The sequence below is a fragment of the Plecotus auritus genome (assembly GCF_963455305.1).
Source record: "Plecotus auritus genome assembly, chromosome: 5".
NCBI lineage: Eukaryota > Metazoa > Chordata > Mammalia > Chiroptera > Vespertilionidae > Plecotus > Plecotus auritus.
The window spans coordinates 170,478,897-170,503,040 of NC_137776.1; the positions used below are offsets into that span (position 1 = coordinate 170,478,897).

Sequence of the window (24,144 nt, forward strand, 5' to 3'; positions counted from 1 at the left end):
ATGAATGCTAAATGGAAAATACTGTTATTGGTTTCATTTGCTTTATCACTGACATTGATTAAACATCAATTCCGGTAAATATAAAAAAAATTAATGAATCATTATCTTTAGTGATTGGCAGAGTTGATCTAAAATACTGAGTTTTGTCCAAAAAGTATTAATAAACACTCCCTAAATTAATTAAAAATTATCTTCTCTTTGGGAAATAAATCAAATCATAAATATACGAATCCTTTCATTTTTCAACATTCAATGAGTATTGAGTACCTTCTTGGTACCAGGCCCTATTCTAGGTACCAAGAATTAACTCAAACAAAGTGACTGCTCCTATGAAACTTTACAGTAGGGCTTAATCACAAAGAACAACAACAGCCTGTAATTATTGGAATCAAGAGTCTAGGTCAGTGGTCGGCAAACTCATTAGTTAACAGAGCAGCAAACCGCAGCTCGCGAGCCACAGTTTGCCGACCACTGGTCTAGGTGAAGAAAATAGACAATAAGCAAAGAAATATGTAATATATTATCAGGAGCATTGTATTATCTATACAATAAAAGCCTAAGCGACCATAATGGCGGAACGTCTTGAACGACCGGTTGCTATGATGCACACTGACCACCAGGGGCAGATGCTTAACACAGGCGCTGCCCCCTGGTGGTCAGTGTGCTCCCACAGGAGGAGCGTCGTTCAACCAGAAGCCAGGCTCACAGCTGGCAAGTGCAGTGGTGGTGGCGGGAGCCTCTCCAGCCTCTGCGCCAGTGCTAAGGAGCAGCAAGCAAGCGGGTGGTAAGGAGCGAGGGGTCCTGGATTGCAAGCCTGCAGTCGGACATCCCCCAAGTGGTCCCAGACTGCAAGAGGGAGCAGGCCAGGTTGAGGGGACCCCCCCCTCCAGTGCACGAATTTCATGCATCGGGCCTCTAGTATATAATAATGCTATGAAGAAAGAAGTAAGGCAAGATAACAGGATAGAAAGTGTTAGGGGCTATTTTAGATGTACTTTAAATTACATCAAAGTTCCATCTAATAGGAACAAGACTCAAAGTGACCTGCTGTAGAAACACAGTTGTACTGGAGAACAAATTTGCTAACCTGCTAGAATTCTCTTACATAAAGAAGTTCAAATTCTTATCTCAGCCATATCTTCCTCCTTATGTTTTATTTTTTAATAAGCAATGCATTGTTACTGAATGCTATTTGAAAATTAGGTATATTGTGGTAGCTAATATTTTAAAATTAGCCTCCTTGCTTTGGTATCATGTTCTACAGGTTATTTGCCCCCTGGGGGAATATGCCTTAATAGAAAGGACCAATGTCATGTCAGAACTTGGATGCCATATATTCCATATATTCTGTAGCATTCTGGCTGACGTATAGTAGGTGTTTAGTAATTATCTGGCTAACAAGTGAGTAAATGAATGAATCTGAATTCTAGATTTTCTGATATTCTAATTGCAGTAGGGATTTGTTCAAATTTAACACTAAATGCATTTTTTTTCATTTATAAAGAATAAAGAAGAACCTACAGAAGATAAGTCTCTGCTGGTAAGAATCTGTGTTTCATAAATATTTTACAAACTGTATTGAGAACAAACTGGTTGGAGTCAAGTGGGTCCTAATGCTGATGGCAATCAAAAAGTACAGAAAAATAACTAAATTCTCTAGAGGCAACCAGTGACACATTTCTTGGGTATCAGTTCATAAATATTCTACACACACAATATAACTGTATATGTGTGTATGTGTATATCTCCAAATTTTTCTCACTTCACACATTCACATGCTTACACAGCAGACAAGTTTTTGACATTTGCTATAGTTTAAATATCTTTGTCCGGGATGATATAATTGATAGCCCTAATTAGTCAACCACGTTTTCTACTATTGACCATTGTGTAGGACCTGAGAAATTAGTGAAATTTAGTCAAAATTAGTAAAAAATATGAATTTTAGAAAAATTCTTCATTTGTCATTGTATATTTTTAATGGAGTTCAGCATGAATGATTAGATTTTGAATAAGCATGAGGCCTGGGCAATCCTAAAATAAAATATCTTTGGCTACAAATGCCTCTGAAATGTCAAAAAGGGATGCACTTCTAACGGTTTTTATAAATATTTGATTTTGAAATAATTATTGATTCACAAGAAGTTGCAAAAATATTAAGTACAAAGAGGTGATATGTACCTTCCATCCAAGTGTCTCCAATGTTACATCTTACATAATTGTACAATATCAAAACGGGAAATTGATGATGGAACAATGTAGTATGTAATTATATGAGATTTTATCACATGTATAGATAGATATGTGTAACCACCACAGCAGTCAAAATATAAAACTATTCCCTAACCATGAAGACTTCCTCTGAGCCACCACATATACTCACACCCAACCTCTTTTTCCTCACCTTCCCTAACCTCTAGTACTACTAATCTATTTTATCTCTATAATTTTGTCACTTTGAAAATGTTTATAAATGGAATCATACAACATATGATCTATTTATTAAGATAAGTATTTTTCACTCAGCATAATGCCCTTGAGGTCCAGCCATGTTGTTGTGAATATCAATAGGTTATATACTTGTGTGTTTTTTTAAATCCTCACCCAAGGAAATTTTTCCATTAATCTTTTAGAGAGAGGGGAAAGACAGAGAGAAACATCGATGTGAGAGAAACACATCAATTGGTTGCCTCCTGCATGAGCCCCGACCAAGGCCCTGCAACCGAGGTACGTGCCCTTGACTGGAATTGAACCCAGGACCCTTTGGTCCACAGGCCGACACTTATCCACTGAGCCAAACCGGCTAAGGTGGTCATATACCTTTTTATTTTGGGGTAATATTCCACAAAGGGATGTACCAAAGTTTATATAACTATTCACCTGCTGAGAGACATTTTGGTTGACGGTTCTTTTCTTACAGTGGAAAATATTGTTCCACTTCCTTTTGGGTCCATGATTTCTGATGAGAAACCCACTTTCATTCAAATTAGTTTTCCCCTATAGGTGAATTATTTCTCTCTCTGACTGCTTTCAAGATTTTTTCTTTAACTTTCAGAAATTTAACTATCATGTGCTTTAGGTTTACCCTGTTTGTTCACTCAGTTTTTTGAATCTGTATGTTAATGTCTTTTGTCAAATTATGGGGAGTGTTCAGCCATTTTTAAAATCACTTTTTCAGTCCCACCCTTTTTTTTTCTCCTTCTGGTACTCCAATTGATCTTTTGTTATAGTCCCGTATTTCCCTGAGGCTCTGTTAATTTTTTTTTCATTCTTTTTCTCTGCTGTTCAGACTGAGGGATTTCTATTATTCTATCTTTAGGTTCATTGATTCTTTCCTCCATTCTCTCCATTATGCTATTATTCAGCCTACCCATTGGTTTTTACTTCAGTTATTGTATTTTTAAGTTCTAAAATTTATATTTGGTTCTTCTTTATATCTTCTATATCTTTAATAAGACTTTCTGTATCTTTGCTGTCACTTTCTATTTTTTTTCATTTATTTCAAGTGTTTGTAATTGCACAATGAAGCATTTTTATAATGGTTGCTTTAAAATCCTTGTCAGATAATTCTAACAACAGTGTTATCATGGCATTTGCAGACTGTCCTTCCTCATTCAGAGATCTTCTTGATTCTTAGTATGAAAACTTCCTGATTCTTGGTATAGTAAGTGATTTTTATTGAAACCTGGACATTTTGGGTATTATGAGGCTCTGTATCTCACTTAAATCTTGCATTTTCATAGGCATCCTCTTATACTGCTCAAGCTGGGGCATTGGTAGCACCTGCTCATTACTGTCAGTTAAGGGGTGAAATTTCAAGTTCTCATCTTTGCCTCCATTGAAACCTGGAGGGGAGGAGCTCCTTGTTCTAATAGCGGGGATGGACATTCAGGCTCCCTACCTGGTCCCCGCTGACACCAACCGCAGGAGGGTGGCCAAAATTGCTGAGCAGTGATGGGAGTTTTAACCCCCACTAACTTCCTCTAACTCTACACCAGTGAGGAGTGGAGGGAGCCTTGTTACAGTCTGTAGAGGATGGGAATCTGAGCTTTCCATTGCCTTTGCTATAAGGATGGACAGTTTTTCTGTGGTATTGGGCTGGAGTACAGTGAGTAGTGTTTAAGTGTTCTATCCTTCCTAGCTTGCCTTTTTCCTGGGACTTCAGCTGTAAAGAGCAGGCTTTTCTTGGGGCTCTTTTTGTGTCTGTGCCCATTGGCATTTCTGGGCTGCTGGCTTCTCTACATGTGGCAGAAAACCCAAGGAATTCACTGTCATGTCAATCTTTCAGTCCCAAGGTGCCTACCTGATCTGCCTTCTCTCCACCTTTCAGAGTCTTTATATATGAATGTTCAGGGGTTTCAGCTATACTTAGTGATAGGAATAGGGAAAAGCAGTACTATTTCATCTTTCTGGAAGCAGAAGTCGCTTAAAGTTATTTTACAAAATATCCCTGGTTTATAAAAGGGAAATTCCCTCATGACCTTGTTAATTAAATAATTAGCTTAAAAGTACAACAAACCCTTAGGTGGGTCCTCTTTGAATGAAAATTAATGGTGAATATCTGAGCCCTTACTTCAACCCCTTCATTTCAACACATAACAGAGTATCTATCACATAGGAAGCTACTAATGTTTGATGAATGAATTACATCTGCATTTTTGCCTGAATATACATTATTCTTCCTGCTCTGTTAATTTTTAAAATATGTTTTTATTTATTTCAGAGAGAGGAAGGGAAAGGGAAAGAGATAGAAACATCAATGATGAAAAAGAGTCATTGATTGGCTGCCTCCTGCATGGTCCCTACTGGGGATCGAGCCGCAACCCAGACATGTGCCCTGATGGTGAATTGAATGGTGACCTCCTGGTTCATGAGTCAGTGCTCAACCACTGAGCAACACCAGTCAAGCTGCTCTGTTAATTTTTAAAATATGTCCCCCATTCATGAACCATACTGTTCCTTGCCTGTCTGCCTTTGGTCATGACCTCTTCACCCTATACCTCTTTAGTCCTTATCCTTCTAGAGCAGGGGTGGGCAAACTTTTTGACTCGAGGGCCACAATGGGTTCTTAAACTGGACCGGAGGGCCGGAACAAAAGCATGGATGGAGTGTTTGTGTGAACTAATATAAATTCAAAGTAAACATCATTACATAAAAGGGTACGGTCTTTTTTTTTTTTATTTCAATAGTTTTATTCATTTCAAACATTTTAACAAGAAGAATGTAAACACTAATTATTATAATTTGAAACTTCAAAAAATGGAGGAATCATAGCACAATAACATACCTTATATTGAAGATGGCAAAGGCAAAATAAAATTGCCTAACAAAGGAAAGGTACAAAAGCCTTTCAAATTAAACTTAAATATAATAAAATAATTTAAAACTAAAACAAATAGAAAAGAACAAAATGTGTAAGCAGTAAATTAAACATTTTCTTTAGTGCAACTTCCAAATTATGCCAGGGACGTAGATGTAGATGGCAATGTAGACTGGGTTGAAAGGTTTTTTGGTCTTTAAAACATCAACTTCAGTGGGAACAGTGTTGTTGGTCTCCTTTTTAGCTAATGCTCTGATACTGTGCTCTCCAGGGGCGTGTCTCCCTACATCACCACAATAAAGTGTCTACGCATTCCCAGGGTGATGTCGGGGGACGCGTCCACGGGCATTACAAGGAGCCTCTGGAAGATTGAGAAGTTGTTCCTTCTACTGAATGAGCGGATATAAATCCACCCACTCAGAAGAAGGAGCTGCGGCCATGTTTCCCAACGTTGCCATGTTAACACTGCTGCTGGTGAAGGAGCGGAGGGGAGAGCAAGAGAACCCTTCGCTCTTTCGGCTCCGTGGGCCGGATAGAAGAGCCGAACGGGCCGGATCCGGCCCACGGGCCGTAGTTTGCCCACGGCTGTTCTAGACCCAGCTTACATATTTCTTTTCCAGCTGGTTTCCCTTAAGCCCAAATTTAGGTTAGAGGTCCTATTTATATGCTCCCATAGAGATCTGTTTTTCCCTATTAGCCCTTATCACTCCGTACTATGATTATCTATTTAATCTTGTCTTTCCCACTAGTTATCAGCTTCTTGAGGGCAGGAACTGATGTAAATGTTCACAGTTACCAAAACAGCACCAAATAGTACCTGTTATATTATAGAGATGCAACATATGTTTGCTGCATAAGTGCATTACTCTTAACTTGATTTTCTCTTTGTACCCAGGGATCATGAAGCAGAAGAACCTCGGCTATCAGACTGGTTTACTCCTAAGTAAGAACAAAAAATTCTGCTCACAATATAACAATAATAGTATAACTCAATTTTAACAGAGAAAATTTTTTTCGTCATCATCAAATTGTAGCTATTCTGAGAGGCTCCCAGGACTTAAAGTTCTTATCTTTAAGACTTTTATGTACAAAATGAGGGTCTATTTATAAAAAGTCAGGCATTGAAGGGTCAGAATGAGAAAGCTATTATCCGGTTTAACATTCCTGGTTTTATTAGGGGAAAGAAAAATTATCTCTCTTGTCTTTTTGTTTAAAATAAAATGATCTCTTCAATATTGAAATATCTGGGGAAAAGCTCAGTTTTTGTTCTCATTTAGAAGAAAAAAATAGCCCTGGCCGGTTTGGTTCAGTGGATAGAGCGTCAGCCTGCGGACTGAGGGGTCCTGGGTTCGATTCTGGCCAAGGGCACATGCCCGGGTTGTGGGCTCAGTCCCCAGTGGGGGGCGTGCAGGAGGCAGCTGATAGATTATTCTCTCTCATCATTGATGTTTCTATCTCTCTCTACCTCTCCCTTTCTCTCTGAAATCAATAAAGAAATATATTTTTAAAAGAAGAAGGAGAAGGAGAAGAAGGAAAAACTAGCCCTAGCTGGTTTAGCTCAGTGGATAGAGTGTTGGCCTGTGGACTGAAAAGTCCTGGGTTCAATTCTGGTCAAGGGCACATGCCTGGGTGGTGGGCTTGACCCCAGTAGAGGGCATGCAGGAGGTAGCTGATCAATGGTTCTCTCTCATCATTGATGTTTCTATCTCCCTCTTCCTTCCTCTCAGAAATCAATAAAAATATATTTTAAAAATAAAAAATAAAGAAGAAAAAACTATAAGCTTAAAGTAAATATAAAAGTATAAATATCTCATAACAGCCAAATAAAGTGTGAAAAATAAATTTGCCTTAACAAATATGAAAACATATTCTAACACCACTGTGATCAAATCAACATGGAATAGATCAGAAGAATAGTAAATCCAGAATTAGAGCACAAGAATACTATGTGAAAATTTATCCTATCTAATAAAGAGGGAATATGCTAATTGACCCTCACGCTGTTGCAAAGATGGCGGCACCCACAGCCAATAAGGAGGGAATATGCTAATTGACTGCCACACAGATGGCGGCGCCCACAGCCCAGTTCCCTTAGCCCCGCCGGGGCGGCAGGCGTGCAGCAACGCTGGGCCCGCTCCCAGGCAGCCCAGCCGCTCCGTGCACCTGCCTCCAGAGTCCCCCAGTCCCCTCAGCTCCCCAGCCGCCCAGGGCTGGCCCGAAGCTCAGGCAAGCCTCGGATGGCAGCTGCCCAGCCGCCCAGGGCTGCCTGAGGCTCAGGTAACCAGGGCCGGCCTAGGCTTGAGCTGCCGGCAGTGGCAGCAGCAGAGGTGGATGGGGCATCACCTTTCCCTGATCGCCAGGTCGCCTCCCACCCCTGAGGGCTCCTGGACTCTGAGAGGGGGCAGGCCGGGCTGAGGGACCCCCCCTTCAGTGCATGAATTTTCATGCACCGGGCTTCTAGTATATTATAAGACTTTGAAAGGGTTAAATGAGTAATGCAAAGTACTAAATAATGGTGCCTGGCACATAGTAAGTACTTTATAATCATTAGCATATTCACTTGGATAATAACTTCTGCTGTCATAATTAAGTGGTACCTGATTAATTTGTTTCTTGTTTGTTCAACAGAAAACGTCCTGATGTAATAACAACAACTGACTGGCTCGCTCCAGTTATATGGGAAGAAACTTACAATAGACAGATCTTGGAAAAATATTATAAAAGAATGAACATTACCATAGGCTTGGTTGTATGGTCTACTAGAAAGTAGGTACTACTAATATTCATCCTTTTTTATTTTGGAAAAGTGTAGATAAGTGCACAAGGATTTTCTATACTCAAAGAGCTACTCATAATTAACCCCAATCATTATTTCTGGCTGGCCTATATGTCTATTTATCTATTGTATCTATTTTCTCCAAAAATAGATACAATAGATAAATATTGTATCTAATAGATACAATAGATAAATATTGTGGCTGAGTTGTTAACACTACTTGGGAATCTTTTCATTAATATTCATTTAGCTCTCTTTTTCTTTCTTCACAACAAACTTTGTGGTTCTTCTCAGGCCCCCAAATCACTACATTCTCTTTCACTAACCAATAGACTTAAGATACAGACCCAACTTCTCTATCCTTACCTACTGGCAGTTCTTTAGCAATAATGACATAAATAATGACAACATGTTTAAATGATGTGTTCTCCTGATGATTTTTAGCAAAATAAGTTTTTCCTGTGGTTTTTTTTTTTTTTCATATTTTACAGGTTTACAGGACAGTACCTGAAACAGTTCATCCAATCTGCTAATAAGCACTTCATGATTGGCTACAATGTTATCTTTTACATCTTGATGGATGAGTTCTCCCTGCTACCTCCCATAGAGTTAGGTCCCCTTCGAACATTTAAATTATTGCCTATATTACGAGAAAAGTTCTGGGAAGACTTTAATGTCCTATACATGAAGAACTTAAATGTGTACATCATAGAACATATCCAGCATGAAGTTGACTTTCTCTTCAGTATGCGTATAAACCAGATCTTCAAGAGTAACTTTGGAGTGGAAACCCTGGGCAAATCTGTAGCTCAACTTCATGCATGGTGGTATTTTGAGAATGTTAAAAAGTTCCCTTATGAGAGGAGACCTAAATCAGCGGCTTTCATCCCTTTTGGAAAGGGAGATTTCTACTATCATAGTGCAATTTTTGGTGGCACACCTTATGAGGTTTTAACCTTCACTGCAGAATGTCAAAAAGGAATAATTCATGACATTGAAAATGAACTTAGCAGCACGTACGAAAGTCACCTAAACAAGTATTTTTTTGTCAATAAGCCTACTAAGTTGTTATCACCAGAATACAATTGGGATCCAACTTTTAGAACTCCTCCACAAATTAAACATGTTAAGATAGCATGGCAGTCAACCGGGATTTGATTGTTATATCATTAGATTTATGGGTTAATAAGTGAATCATAATAATTACTTAAAAATAAAACATTAAAATTTTCAGTGTTTTAGAAACTTACCAAAATGTGTGATCTTTCAAAATAATTTGTTTTCTCCTTATAATTTTAAATCTACCTATGCTGAATAAATGGATAATTAAATGTTAGTGCACAGTAATGTTATTATCTACATATTATAAATAATGTGGAAATATTTTTGGAGGTATAAAATGTATGTTTTATGAAGACATACACCCAGACTCTAGTTCTGAAAATACAGATAGATATCCACAAAATGTCAAAGGGCTGTATGCAAGAAAAAAGATAAATATTCATCCACTCACTCATTAAATATTTACTGTTTTTCAGTGTTGTGATATATATTGCTATAACTAATCTCCTCAAATAGCATTTGATTTCTATATATCTAATTGAACATAGATGAACTAGAGACATTCTACCAAATATGCATCTTACTTTACTGTTACAGAGATATTGAGTTTATTTTGTTTATGCTACAGGAATTTTATTTTTTTAAAATAGATATCTACTGAACTCCATGATATTCTTCTAGGTACAGTCAGGGAGGGATAGAAAAATGTTTTTTAAAAATACTTAATTTGTCCTCAGGAAGCCTACAATCTAGCAAGGGAAATAAAACTATTTATAAATATCTCTTTTGCAAGTATAAAAGTGCTAAAATTCATAAGGAATATATGGTTAAAATGTCATGGTAGTTTATGAAAGGGAGTAATCACCTCTATAAGAACCTTTATATAGTCATATTGACTGTGTTTCCATAAATTAGTGATGAATTATGTCATAGTCACAAAAACTGGAGAGTCTAAAGTCACAATGAGTTATTATTTTAATCCTCTTTTATGGGAGGAAAACTGAGGCTTAGTAAGTATTCTATAAAAGATAAGTATTATTGGCTATTAAACACTAAAATTTTAAAGGATATTGATAATGACTGTGGCAGGCAGACCTTACAATGGCCCCTAGAGATCCACCTACCCTGGTATTCATGTCCTTGTGTAATCTACCCTCCCTCTTCCCCAACCCACCTTGGGTGTAAGCTGAATGTAGAGAGTTATCTCCAATTGAATTCTGCCAGCAACCATGTAAATGATGTTGGAAGCAGCTCTTTCCTCACCTGAGCCTTCAGATGAGACTATGACAAAGGTGATGGGAAATTACTGTCATGATTAGGTTATATGAGATTGTGACTTCTGTCATACTAGCAGACTCTCTTTCTCACTGCCTTTGATGAAGCAAGTTGAAATGTTGGAGAGATCCTCATAGCAAGGAATTGAAGACAGTGATCAGCCAACAGCAGAAAGGACCTGAATCCCCTCAGTCCAACAACCTTCCAGGAACTGAATACTGCCAACAACCATCCAAGTGACTTTGGAAGCAGATCTTTCCCCAGCTGAGCCTTTAGATAAAACCTCATCTTCAGTCAACACCTTGATGGCAGCCTTGTGAGATCCCCAGAAGTAGAAGATCCAGATAAGCCACGCCCATATTCTTGACCCATAGAAACTGTCAGATAATAAACGTGTGTTGTTTTAAACTACTAAGATTTAAGTTAATTTGTTATGCAACAATAAATAATTATTACACATTCCATACCTGAAAGTGAGGTGATGCCATAAAAAGTACCTAAAATTGTGGGAGTGGTTTTGGAAGTAAGCAGTCAGTGGATGGAAGCTGGAAAGATTTTTTGCAGCATGATAGAGAAAGCCTAAATTTCTTTGAACAGATGGTTAGTAGACATCTGGACCTGGAGGGCGCTGCTCAAAAGCAAGTAAGGAACATATTATTGAAATCTGGAGAAAAGGGATCTTTGTTACATAATGGCAGAAAGCATGACATTGCCTCCTCCACTTATATGGAAAACAGAACATGTATCTGTGAGCTTGGTTATGTAGGTAAGTTTCTAAGCTTTATTATTATTATTTTTAAATGTATCTTTATTGTTGAAAGTATTACAAATGTCCCCTTTGTTTTTGTTCGTTTTTTTCCCATTGATCCCGCTTCCCTACACCCGCCCCTCCCAAGCCTTAGCCACACTATTGTCTGTGTCCATGGGCTATGCATATATGCATATAAGCTCCCCGGTTAATCTCTCCCCCCTCACCTACCCTCACCCTCACCTTCCCTCTGAAATTCATTAGTCTGTTCCATGGTTCTATGTCTCTGGATCTATTTTGTTCATCAATTTATTTTGTTCATTAGATTCCATATATGAGTAAGATCATGTGATACTTATCTTTCTCTGACTGGCTTATTTCGCTTAGTATAATACTCTCCAGGTCAATCCATTCTGTTGCAAATGGTAAGAGTTCCTTCCTTTTCACCGCCGCTTAGTATTTCATTATGTAAATGTACCACAGCTTTTTTATCCACTCACCTGTTGATGGGCACTTGGGCTGTTTCCAAATCTTAGTTATTGTAAATTGCACTGATATGAATATAGGGGTGTATATATTCTTTCTGATTGGTGTTTTGGGTTTCTTAGGATATAATCCTACTAGAAGGGGGATCACTGGACCAAATGGGAATTCCAATTTTAATTTTTTGAGGAAACTCCATACTGCTTTCTACAGTGGCTACACTAGTCTGCATTCCCACCAGCAGTGTACTAGGATTCCCTTTTCTCCACATCCTCACCAACACTTGTCATTTGTTGGTTTGTTGATGATAGCCATTCTGTCAGGTGTGAGGTGATACCTCATTGTCATTTTAATTTGCATCTCTCAAATGATTAGTGACTTCAAACATTTTTCATGGCTCTTGGCCTTATTCTTTTTAAAAAAATATATTTTTATTGATTTCAGAGAAGAAGGGAGAGGGAGAGAAAGAGACAAACATCAATGATGAGAGAGAATCATTGATCAGCTGCCTCCGGCTTGCCCCCTATTAGGGATCGAGCCGGCAACCCTGGCATGTGCCCTGGACAAGTAATCAAACCTGGGACCTCTCAGGCCACAGGCCAATGCTCTATCCACTGAGCCATTAACGGCCAGGATTCTCTGGGCCTTCTGTATGTCCACTTTGGAGAAGTGTCTATTTAGGTCCTTTGCCCCCGCCCCCCCTTTTTTTTAACCTCACCCGAGGATATTTTCCCATTGATTTTTAGAGAGAGTGGAAGAGCGAGGGAAAGACAGAGAGAACTATTGATGTGAGAGAAATATATAGATTGGTTGCTTCCTGTATGCGCCTGACCCCGCTTCCCTACACCCGCCTGCAACCAAGGTACATGCCCTTGACTGGAATTGAACCTGGGCCTTTCAGTCTACAGTCCAGCACTCTATCCACTGAGCCAAACCTGCTAGGGCTGCCCATTTTTAAACTGGATTGTCTTCCTTTTGTTAAGTTGTATGAGTTCCTTATATACTAGTATTTTGGAAATTAATCTCTTATTGGATGTATCATTGGCAAATATGTTCTCCCATGCAGTGGGCTCTCTTTTCATTTTGTTGATGGTTTCTTTTTTTTTTTTTTAATATATATTTTATTGATTTTTTTATAGAGAGGAAGGGAGAGGGATAGAGTTAGAAACATCGATGAGAGAGAAACATCGATCAGCTGCCTCCTGCACACTCCCCACTGGGTATGTGCCCGCAACCAAGGTACATGCCCTTGACCGGAATCGAACCTGGGACCCTTCAGTCCACAGGCCGACGCTCTATCCACTGAGCCAAACCAGCCAGGGCTGTTGATGGTTTCTTTTGCTATGCAGAAGCTTTTTATTTTGATGTAGTCCCATTTGTGTATTTTCTCCTTAGTGTCCTTTGCCCTAGGTCACAGTGGTCGGCAAACTCATTAGTCAACAGAGCCAAATATCAACAGTACAACGATTGAAATTTCTTTTGAGAGCCAAATTTTTTAAACTTAAACTTCTTCTAATGCCACTTCTTCAAAATAGACTTGCCCAGGCCATGGTATTTTGTGGAAGAGCCACACTCAAGGGGCCACATGGCTTACGAGCCGCAGTTTGCCGACCACAGCCCTAGGAGATGTATCCGTAAACATATTGCTACAAGAAATGTCTGAGATTTTGCTACTTATGGTTTCTTCTAAGATTTTTATGGTTTCACAACTTACATTTAGGTCTTTTATCCATTTTGAGTTTATTCTTGTGCATGGTGTAAATTGGTGGTCTAGTTTCATTCTTTTGCATGTACCGGTCCAGTTTTCCCAACACCATTTGTTGAAGAGACTGGTTTGACTCCATTGTATGCTCTTGCCTCTTTTATCAAATATTAACTGAGCACAACGGCTTGGGTCAATTTCTGGGATCTCTGTTCTGTTCCATTGCTCTATATGCTATATGCCTGTTCTTGTGCCAGTAGCCTGTTCTTGTTTTTTTCCCATTGATCCCGCCATATAAACAAGTGGAAGAATACCTCAACATAATAAAGGTCATATATGACAAACCTGCAGCCAATATCATACTCAATGGGCAAAAATTAACACTATTTCCCCTAAGAACATGATATTGATGTTTCTCAACATTGATGTTTCTATCTCACTCTCCCTTCTTCTCTAAAATCAATAAAAATATATATTCTAAAAAAAAAAACCAACTCCCAGGAAACAAAAACCCTGGGAGTTTTTGGTTTTAATAACCAACTTTATTAAAAGTTTTTCTTGTTTTTCCCATTGATCCCGCCATATAAACAAGTGGAAGAATATACCATGTTCATGGATTGGTAGGATTAATTAACATCATTAAAATATCCATACTACCCAAGGCAATCTATAGATTCAATGCAACCCCAATTAAAATACCAATGGCATATTTCACAGATCTAGAACAAACACTCCAAAAATGTATATGGAACCAAAAAAGACCCTGAATAGCCCCATCTATCTTGAGAAACATGAACAAAGTCCTCTCAGGACTGCTGTTTTGAATACAGTGGTTTTGTAGTATAACTTGATATCTGGTATTGTGATTCCTCCAACTTTGTTCATGTTTCTCAAGATAGATGGGGCTATTCAGGGTCTTTTTTGGTTCCATATACATTTTTGGAGTGTTTGTTCTAGATCTGTGAAATATGCCATTGGTATTTTAATTGGGGTTGCATTGAATCTATAGATTGCCTTGGGTAGTATGGATATTTTAATGATGTTAATTAATCCTACCAGTCCATGAACATGGTATATTCTTCCACTTGTTTATATCTTCCTCTATCTCTTTTTTTCAATGTCCTGTAGTTTTCTGAGTACAGGTCTTTTACTTCCTTGAATAAGTTTATTCCTAAGTATCTTAACTTTTCTGTTGCACTGGTAAATAGGATTTTTTTTTTCATTTCTCTTTATTGGTTCATTATTGGTGTATAAAAATGCCATTAATTTCTAGGTGTTAATTTTGTATCCTGCTACATTGCCAAATTCATTTATTAAATGTAGTAGTTTTTTGATGGAGTCTTTATGATTTTCTATGTACAATATCATGTCATCTGAGAGTAATGAAAGTTTTACTTCCCCCTTCCAATTTGAATGACTTTTATTTTTTCTTCTTGTCTGATCACTATGGCTAGGATTTCCAGTACTATGTTGAATAACAGTTGTGAAAGCAGACATCTGTGTCTTGTTCCTGTTCTTAGGGGAAATAGTGTTAATTTTTGCCCATTGAGTATGATATTGGCTGCAGGTTTGTCATATATGGCCTTTATTATGTTGAGGTCTGATCCCTCTATTCCCACTTTGCTGAGAGTTTTTATCAAAAAAGGGTGTTGGGCCGGTTTGGCTCAGTGGATAGAGCGTCGGCCTGCGGACTCAAGGGTCCCAGGTTCGATTCCGGTCAAGGGCATGTACCTTGGTTGCGGGCACATCCCCAGTGGGAGGTGTGCAGGAGGCAGCTAATCGATGTTTCTCTCTCATCGATGTTTCTAGCTCTCTATCCCTCTCCCTTCCTCTCTGTAAAATATCAATAAAATATATTTAAAAAAAAAAAAAAGGGTGTTGGATTTTGTTGAATGCTATTTTCTATGTCAAGTCATATGATCATGTGATTTTGGTCTTCCACTTTGTTTATGTGATGTATCACATTTATTGATTTGCGAATATTGTACAGACTTGCATCCCCAGAATAAATCTCACTTGGTTATAGTGTATGATTTTTTTAATGTATTGCTAGATTTGATTTGCTAATATTTTGTTGAGGGTTTTAGCATCTGTGCTCACCAGGGATATTTGCCTGTAATTCTCATTTTTTGTAGTATCTTTATCTGGTTTTGGAATTAGACTAATGCTAGCTTCGTAAAAAGAACTTGGAAGTATTCTTTCCTCTTGGATTTTTTTGAATAGTTTGAGGAGAAGAGGTGTTAGTTCCACTTTGAGTGTTTGGCAAAACTTCCATGTGAACCCATCTGGACCAGGGTTTTTGTTTCCTGGGAGTTTTTTTTTTTTTTAGAATATATATTTTTATTGATTTTAGAGAGGAAGGGAGAGTGAGATAGAAACATCAATGTTGAGAGAGAATCATTGATCAGCTGCCTTGTGCACACCACCCACTGGGGATTGAGCCCACAACCTGGGTACATGCCCTGACTGGGAACAGAACCATGACTTCCCGGTTCAGAGTTCGATCCTCAACCACCGAGCAACACTGGCCAGGCTCCTGGGAGTTTTTAGATTACTGCTTCAATTTCATTGGTAGTTATGGGCCTATTCAAGTTTTCTGGTTCTTCCTGATTGAGTTTTGGAAGATTGTATTTTTATAGGCATATGTTCATTTTGTCCAGGTTGTCCAGCTTGTTGGAATATAGTTGTTCATAGTATTTTTCATGATCCTTTGTCTTTTTGTGGGGTCAGTTATTATTTCACCTCTTTCATTTCTGATTTTGTTGATTTGGGTCCTCTCTGTTTCTTGGAGAGTCTGGCTAAAGGTTCATCAATCGTGTTTATTGTTTCAAAGAACCAGCTCTTGGTTTTATTGATCTTTTGTATTATTTTTTAGTCTCCATGTCATTTATTTCCACTCTGATCTTTATTATTTCCTTTCATTTACTCTGGGATTTTCTTGTTGCTCTCTTTCTAATTCTGTAAGTTGTAGGGTTAGATAGTTTATTAAAAGTTTTTCTTGTTTTTTGAGGTAGGCCTGTGGTGCTGTGAACTTTCCTCTCAGGCCTGCTTTCACTGTGTTTCATAGGTTTTGGGTTATTGTATGTTCATTTTCATTTGTTTCCAGGAAGTTTTCTATTTCTTTCTTGATCTCTTTGGTAACCCATTCATTATTTAATAACATGCTATTTAGCCTCCAGGTGTTGGAATGTTTCTGAGTGTTTTTACTGTAATTGATTTCTAATTTCATGCCATTGTGATCTGAGAAGATAAGATGCTTGATATTTCAATCTTCTTGAACTTGTAGAGACTTAGTTCGTGTTCTAACATATGGTCTATCTTTGAAAATATCCCCTGTGCATTTGAAAAGAATGTATATTCTCTAGCTTTGGGGTGAAATGTTCTGTAAATGTCAATTAATTCTATCTGATCTAGTGTGTAGTTTAGGATCACTGTTTCCTTGTTGATTTTTTTGTCTAGAAAAATCTATCCAGTGATGTTAGTGGGTGTTCAAGTCCCCTACCTTGGTTGTATTGCTGTCCATCTCTCCTTTAAAATCCTCTAGCAGTTTATATATTTGGATACTCCTGTATTGGGTGCACATATGTTTACCAGGGTTATATCCTCTTGTTGTATCAATCCCTTTAGTATTATGAAGTGGCCATTATTATCTCTTGTTATGGCCTTCACTTTGAAGTCTATTTTATCAGATAGGAGTATTACTACCCCAGTTTTTTGTGTTTGTTTTTTTTTTTTCTTTTTCATTGGCCTGGAAAAGTTTTTTTCATCTCTTCACTCTCATCCTGTGTGAGTCTTTTGTTCTGAGATGAGTTTCTTGTAGATAGCATATATATGGGTGATGTTTTCTTATCTACACAGCTACTCTATGTCTTTTGATTGGAGCACTTAAGCCATTTACATTTAAGGTTATTATTGATAGGTACTTGTTTCCATTCTTACTCTTTATGGCTATATTCTTCTCTTTCTATTTCTTCTTCCTACACAAGTCTGTTTAGCATTTCTTGCAGTGTTGGTTTGGTGGTAATAAAATCTTTTAGCCTCTTTTTTTGTCTACGAAGCTTTGTTTCACCTTCGATTTTTAATGATAGCATTGCTGGACAGAGTAGTCTTGGGTTTAGTTCCTTGGTTTTCATTACTTTATATACTTTATACCACTTCCTTATGGTCTGAAGTGTTTCTATTAAGAAATCAGCTAACAGTTTAAGGGGAGCTCCCTTGTAGGTAACTTTCTGTTTCTCTCTTGCAGCCTTTAAGATTATTTCTTTGTCGCCCTAGCTGATTTGGCTCAGTGGATAGAGCGTTGGCCTGTGGACTGAAGGGTCCCAGGTTCGATTCTGGCCAAGGGCACATGCCTAGGTTGCAGGCTTGATCCCCAGTAGGGGGCATGCAGGAGGCAGCCGATCAATGATTCTCTCTCATTATTGATGTTTCTATCTCTCCATCCCTCTCCCTTCCTCTTTCAAATCAATAAAAATATATATTTTTAAAAAGATTGTTTCTTTGTCTTAAGTGTTTGCCATTTTTAATTATTATGTGCCTAGGTGTGGGTCTTTTGGGGTCAAACTTGGCTGAGATTCTCTGTGTTTCTGGAACTTGAGTGATTTTATCCTTCACCAGGTTAGAGAAAATTTCCGCCATTATTTCTTCAAACAGGTTCTCTATTCCTTGTTTGGATTCTTCTCCTTCTGGTACCTGTATGATGCAAATGTTGTTATATTTCATGTTGTCCCAAAGCCCCCTTAAACTCTCCTCCAATTGTTTTTCCATTTGCTGCTCTGAGTGGTTGTTTTTTTCTACCTTGTCTTCTAATTCACTGATTTGGTCCTCAACTGCTTTTAGTGTACTGTTGAATTCTTCCAGGGTGTTCTTTATATCAGCTATGTTGTTTCAACCTCTCTTTTCATGTTGGTATAGTTATCATAAAGTCCCTTAATATTCTCATTAAGTTCCTTTTAATTCTAATTAAATTGCTTGTAGTTCTCACTGAATTATTTGAGCGCCCTACTACAATTACTCTGAATATTTTATCTGACAAATTGCTTGCCTCCATTTCATTTAGTTCCTTTTCTAGAGATTCCTCTTTTTTTTTTTTTTTCCATTTGGGGGTTTGTCTCCCCAGTTTTGCTGTCCCTTTGTATTTGTTTCTATGTATTAGTTCAAGCTGCTATGCCTCTAAGAATTTGTGGGGTGCTCTCATGTAGTAGGTGTTTTGTGGGACCCAGTGGTGCAGTTTCTTAGATCTCCTGAGCCGGGTGTGCTGGGAAAGTCTTTTGCTTGAGTTATTTGGGTTCTCCTTTGTAGTTGTGTTTTGAATGTTATTGTCCTGTTCATGGATGGAATCTCCTCTCAGGCTGGCTGACTATGTTACTTACCCCCAACCACATTGTGCAAGCTGTTATGAAGATGCAATTTCCCGATGTTTTCTGTCCTTCCTTGATATAAGTCTCCTCTTCAGCTGGACCTCAGTTGCTAATTCCAGGTGAATGTGGTGCATGATAAGCCTGCCTATTTGGCTACCATTTTCCTGTTTTTTCTCCAAGCTTTCTTCTTCTTCTTTTTCTTTTTAATTTAATAAATTTTTATTGTTCAGATTATTACAATTGTTCCTCTTTCTTCCCCCCATAGCTCCCCTCCAACCAGTTCCCACCCCACCCTCTGCCCTTACCTCCCCCCCCCCACTGTCCTCATCCATAGGTGTACGATTTTTGTCCAGTCTCTTTCCACACTCCCCACACCCCTTTCCCCCCAAGAATTGTCAGTCCACTCCCTTTCTATGCCCCTGATTCTATTATATTCACCAGTTTATTCTGTTCATCAGATTTTTTTATTCACTTGATTTTTAGATTCACTTGTTGATAGATATCTATTTGTTGTTCATAATTTTTATCTTTACCTTTTTCTTCTTCTTTCTCTTAAAGAATACCTTTCAGCATTTCATATAATACTGGTATGGCGGTGATGAACTCCTTTAGCTTTTTCTTATCTGTGAAGCTCTTTATCTGACCTTCAATTCTGAATGATAGCTTTGCTGGGTAGAGTAATCTTGGTTGCAGGTTCTTGCTGTTCATCACTTTGAATATTTCTCTAGCAAAAAGCCAGATCTTTCTGGCTGCAGGCTCAGAAAAGAAATAGCCCAGCAGAGATCTAGTGGGGAACCCCATTCCCACTCAATACCTGGCTGGCCTGCTCTGCCTGCACTAGTGGCACCACCAAAGAGTTGGTAGAGAATTCCACCTAGAAACACCAGCAGGCCAATGTCTCTTGACCCTCCACTCAGCAGTATGTCCCGCATCTCCTGGGCCCCATCCAGTGGCAAAGGGTGACCCTCACCACTACCACCACCAGCAGAGAGAGGCCCAGGTTGATGCTTTCCTCACTCAGCAGCACTGGCAGAGATGCAGTAATAAGCCCATTGATACCATGTGACCTAGAGAGAAGGCCATGGGAGACACTTTCTGTCCATTCACCACCTAGTGGCACTGGCATGGGGAGCCCAGGAGAGCACCTTTCACCCCCTCAGGCAATTCCAGCAGTGGTCAGGTAGGCACTGGGTGACCCAAAGAACAGGTAGTCCAGAGAGGCTCAGGGAAGGACTCACTGCCCCATGGCCCAGAATCTCCCACACTCAACCTAGCAGGACCTGCCTGGGAAAGTATACTTCACATTTGCAGGCAGCATCAGCAGGACCAAGCTGGAGCCCTGGTGGCACCAGTTGAACAGAGTGGACCAGAATAATGTTGTATAGGCTCTGAAAACTTTATTGTCATTGGAACCACACCCAAAAAAGTAAGCAAAGAACTATGCACTAAACATAAATAGGTGACTTCTCCTGCTGAAATAAAAGATTTAAATAGGATCTAGGATCTTAAAACTTAATACTCAATATGTTAGAATTTTTTAAAAATCACTCATCATACCAAAAACCAGAAAAATCACAATCCAAACAAGAAAAGGCAATCAACTGATGCTAATATAGAGATAAATCAGATGCTAAAATGATCTGACAAGGATTTTAGAACAGCCATCACCAAAAATGTTACTATAAGTAATTCCAAATTATCTCAAAACAAATTAAAAATAGAAAACTTCAGCAAAAATATTTATTGAGTGAATGAATAATGTTTAGCAAAAAAAAAATCTGTGGAAGGACACATCTCACAGGCTATCATTTATATAGGGTGGGGCAAAAAAGGTTTACAGTTATTTGTGGGGGAAATAATATAATAATTAATAAATAACAATATAAGGATGAACTCTGTGTTTTGCATATTCACAACTGTAAACCTACTTTTGCCACACCTTGTATATTACTTTGTAAAACCATGCCCCTGTTCAAAACTCTGTTATGATTTCCCATCTTACTCAGAATAAATGGGGTAGTCCTTACTATAATCCCAAGACCCTCATCTCCTAATACTTTCCTGCTAGTTCAGTATATTCCTCCTTGCTGCACCTTAAACTCAGACATGCCTTCACCTCAGGGCCTCTGCCTGGAATGCTCCCTCATTATTCTGTTTTGTTTTGTTTTGTTTTTTTACTCAGAAGTAGTCTTCTCAGTGAGGCCTCCTTGATCATCTGATCTAAATTATAGAGCTCCCTTCCCCAAAAAAATTTAAACACAATTACTCCTTCCTTGATTTATTTTTTTCCTTAACATTTGTAACTATATAGCATAGCATATATTTTACTTATTTTTCTTATTTATTGTCTTTCTTCCCACAAGAATGTAAGCTTCCATGAGTTCAGGATTTCTGTCCGTTTTGTTCACAGCTGTAATCCCAATGCCTAGAAAAGTAACTGGCATTTGGAAAGCATTCAATCACATGAACAAATTTAAAAAAAATGACTGATGACTTTGGAAACTGTCCTCAGATTCTTAATTCATCTGTTTTTTTATAATCAACTGAACAAAGGAGAACATGAGAATTAACACTAGATGGCGCAATATTACAAAGAAAGTAAACTTAACCTATCCTGTCCACCTCACTGGAATGGCTTCAAAAAAAGTCCGAAATGTTGCCGCCCCCTCCCCAGCCTGTTGATGTTATGTTTGCTGTACAACTCAAACTTCACTAATTTATATCCATCTGCAAAAATGTTATTCTGCCTGCCAAGTATTTCAGCTCTGCAGTGTGCCAGTATGTTACCAAATTCTTCCTCTCCATCCTTTGAAACCCCCAACCTATCTTCAACTGAAGTCACCAATAAGCATTCAAGTTTCCAGAGCAGTGGTGTTGTCTGTGGTGAGAAAGAATCTGTCCCGTCTGGGTTGCACCATTAGAGGCGGTCACTGATTTTACTTCCAACATACTGTCTCCCTAGAACCCATACTGGATCCATGGGTTACAAAGTTTGGGGACATATTTGAATGGCCCCATGGAGTTTTAAGAACCACCATTTCCCTGTATCACTAAAGGCTCTCTTACTGGGCCAAGTTAAAGGCATCTTGATTGCTCACTTCCTAAGGACTGATTATTCCAGAAGATGACTAACTCAGTGCTCATGCCAAGAAGCTCCTATCGCTAATCTGCCCTGATAGTTCATGTTAGGCTAGGGGTGACCAACTGGTCCCGGTTTGCCAGGCACTTTCCCATTTTTAGCAAAGGAAGTCAGTCTCAGGTTCCAGGAAATCTCTCAGTCCAAGGCAAACCAGAGCAGTTGGTAACTCTACATTTAGCCCAGATCTATCTGAACTGTGTCCCATAGTATAAAATTGTTAACACAAGTACAGATTTTTCTTCTTTCCTCCCATTCCATATGTTGTCAGTCACCAAGTCTGTCAACTCTAACTCCTTTGTGGCAAGTATATTCATTTTCTCCTCTACATTCTCACAGTACAAGTTAGTGTAAAATTACTGTAACAAAAAAAACAAAAAAAGAGAGAGAGAGAGAAAAGAAAAGAAAAGAAAAAGATAAGACCACTGCAGGTTCAGAGCCTTCAGGAATGAAGTTCTGGATCACACCACCTGGTATAGCTGCTGGCTCAGCGCAAGGGAACATGAAATGAGTAGGGGAAGAAGGAAGTGACAAATATCAACTACAGGGTCATGACTAGATAGGAAAAAGGTCTATACTTAAACATTAGTTTCTTCTTTGCTTAATGTATATGTGTGTGTTTATGTATTTTTTATACATATTATTTTTTTTCTTCTTTCCCATTATAATTTTACAAATTAATGGAAGCGGTTAACTTTACAATTTCATTTTATGTTACTGAATATTCAAGAGGGACTCTAACCAAAATTGAGGAGTAACTAACATCATCTAGAGATTAATGTAATGACAATTGGGACTTTTTCTTTCTTTTATTTATTTTTTTCAATCCTCACCCAATGACATGCTTTTCATTGATTTTTTTTTAGAGGGAAGAAGGAAGGAAGGGAGATAAGGAGGGAGGGAGGGAGGGAGGGAGAGATGAGAGTGAAACACCGATCCATTGTCCCCTGCATGCACGTGTCCCAATTGGGGATTGAACCTGCAACCTGGATATGTGCTTGAATCAAACCCTCGGTGTACAGGACAAAATTCCAACCAACTGAGCCACACCAGCCAGGGTTGGGACCTTTTATTTTGTGGGGCGGGTGAGGTGAGAGTGCCTATTTCTACAAAGGATAATTATATCTTGTTAAAGAAAAGCTGAAATTTGTTATTGCCGTATGGGAAGTTGAAATAGATGTAGGAAAGTTGTGCATGGATATTGAGTAGGCAAAGTGATGAGCTGTTTCAGTTATTGAACCATTTGTCTTTTGGTCCAAACCCATACTTTTATATTCTGTTTTGTGATGCTAGAGCAGACTATGAGAACTATATTTCTACTTTGCCAGTTGACTTCCTGTTCAATTCTGCAAGGCAGATGGGAGAGAAAAGAGACATTTCTTTCCTGACTATTAGTTATCAATGATAATGTTCAGCTTTTGAGGGAAGGAGGAGCATTCCTAGAATCAGCCTCATCATGCCTAATCAAAGATATCAGCAACAGTTCAGCAGTAGCCCCCTCCTCAGAGGCCTGAGGGGCCTCTCCTTCAAGCTTCCTTTTGTCTTCCCTAAGCTAGGAGTGGTAACTTCATCCCATAGTTCCTATCTCTGGGTTAGCTCACTATCCCCTTTTTTGCTTTTTCAGTTCTCCAAAACTGGGTAACCAATTCTTTATATTAAATTCTCTCTGTTGAAAGACCAAATGTGTGTTTTTTGTTGTTCTGAATGTATCCTGACTGAGACAGCCTGCCAACTACCTGCAGTACTAGCCCAAAACAAAGAAATACGGAATAAATGGTCAAAGATGGAAGTGATGAAAATCAGCTCTGACCTTGTGACTTTTTACAACAACAAAGACTATAGAACCAATGCACCTTTTTTTTTATGTACATATTAACTGATGATTTCTATGCTTTTCCCTTCCCCTTCTCCTATAGTTTTGTATGGAGTGCTAGTTAGTGGAACTTAATCTACAATTTAGTTCATAAGTCACCAGGGCACAAAGTCACATCTGGACCTGCTGAAGAGGAATGAGTATCACCAGTAAATCCTGAACTTGAGAAGGATACAATGACTAATAGGACTTGGAGTCTGTCGTGGCTTGGGAGAAGGAAAGTGTCTTTGTATAACAGGCAGAAGTATGAAGTATTAAGCATGGGTAGAAGGGTGTACTTAAATGTTGAATAGCAAAAACAGTGGGCTACATAGATTCTTAGCCCATATCTCCTCAAATCCATCCTTTGCCCTTTTATTGCTCTGCTCTGTACTATATTAACCGATCTTTTTATTGTTTCCATAGAATT

The 24,144-nt window shown here is 38.5% G+C and overlaps 1 protein-coding gene across 1 annotated transcript; it reads left to right on the forward strand.

Annotated features, from left to right (window-relative positions):
- LOC308248933 (glycosyltransferase 6 domain-containing protein 1-like) lies at window positions 1-9,254 on the forward strand (the record flags this gene model as incomplete). The annotated part of the gene is made up of 5 exons (XM_080669404.1): window positions 1-74; window positions 1,505-1,540; window positions 6,216-6,263; window positions 7,949-8,086; window positions 8,588-9,254. The coding sequence occupies 5 exons, from the start codon at window positions 1-3 to the stop codon at window positions 9,252-9,254; spliced, it is 963 nt and encodes a 320-aa protein (XP_080525530.1).
- Window positions 9,255-24,144: the final 14,890 nt, after the last annotated feature.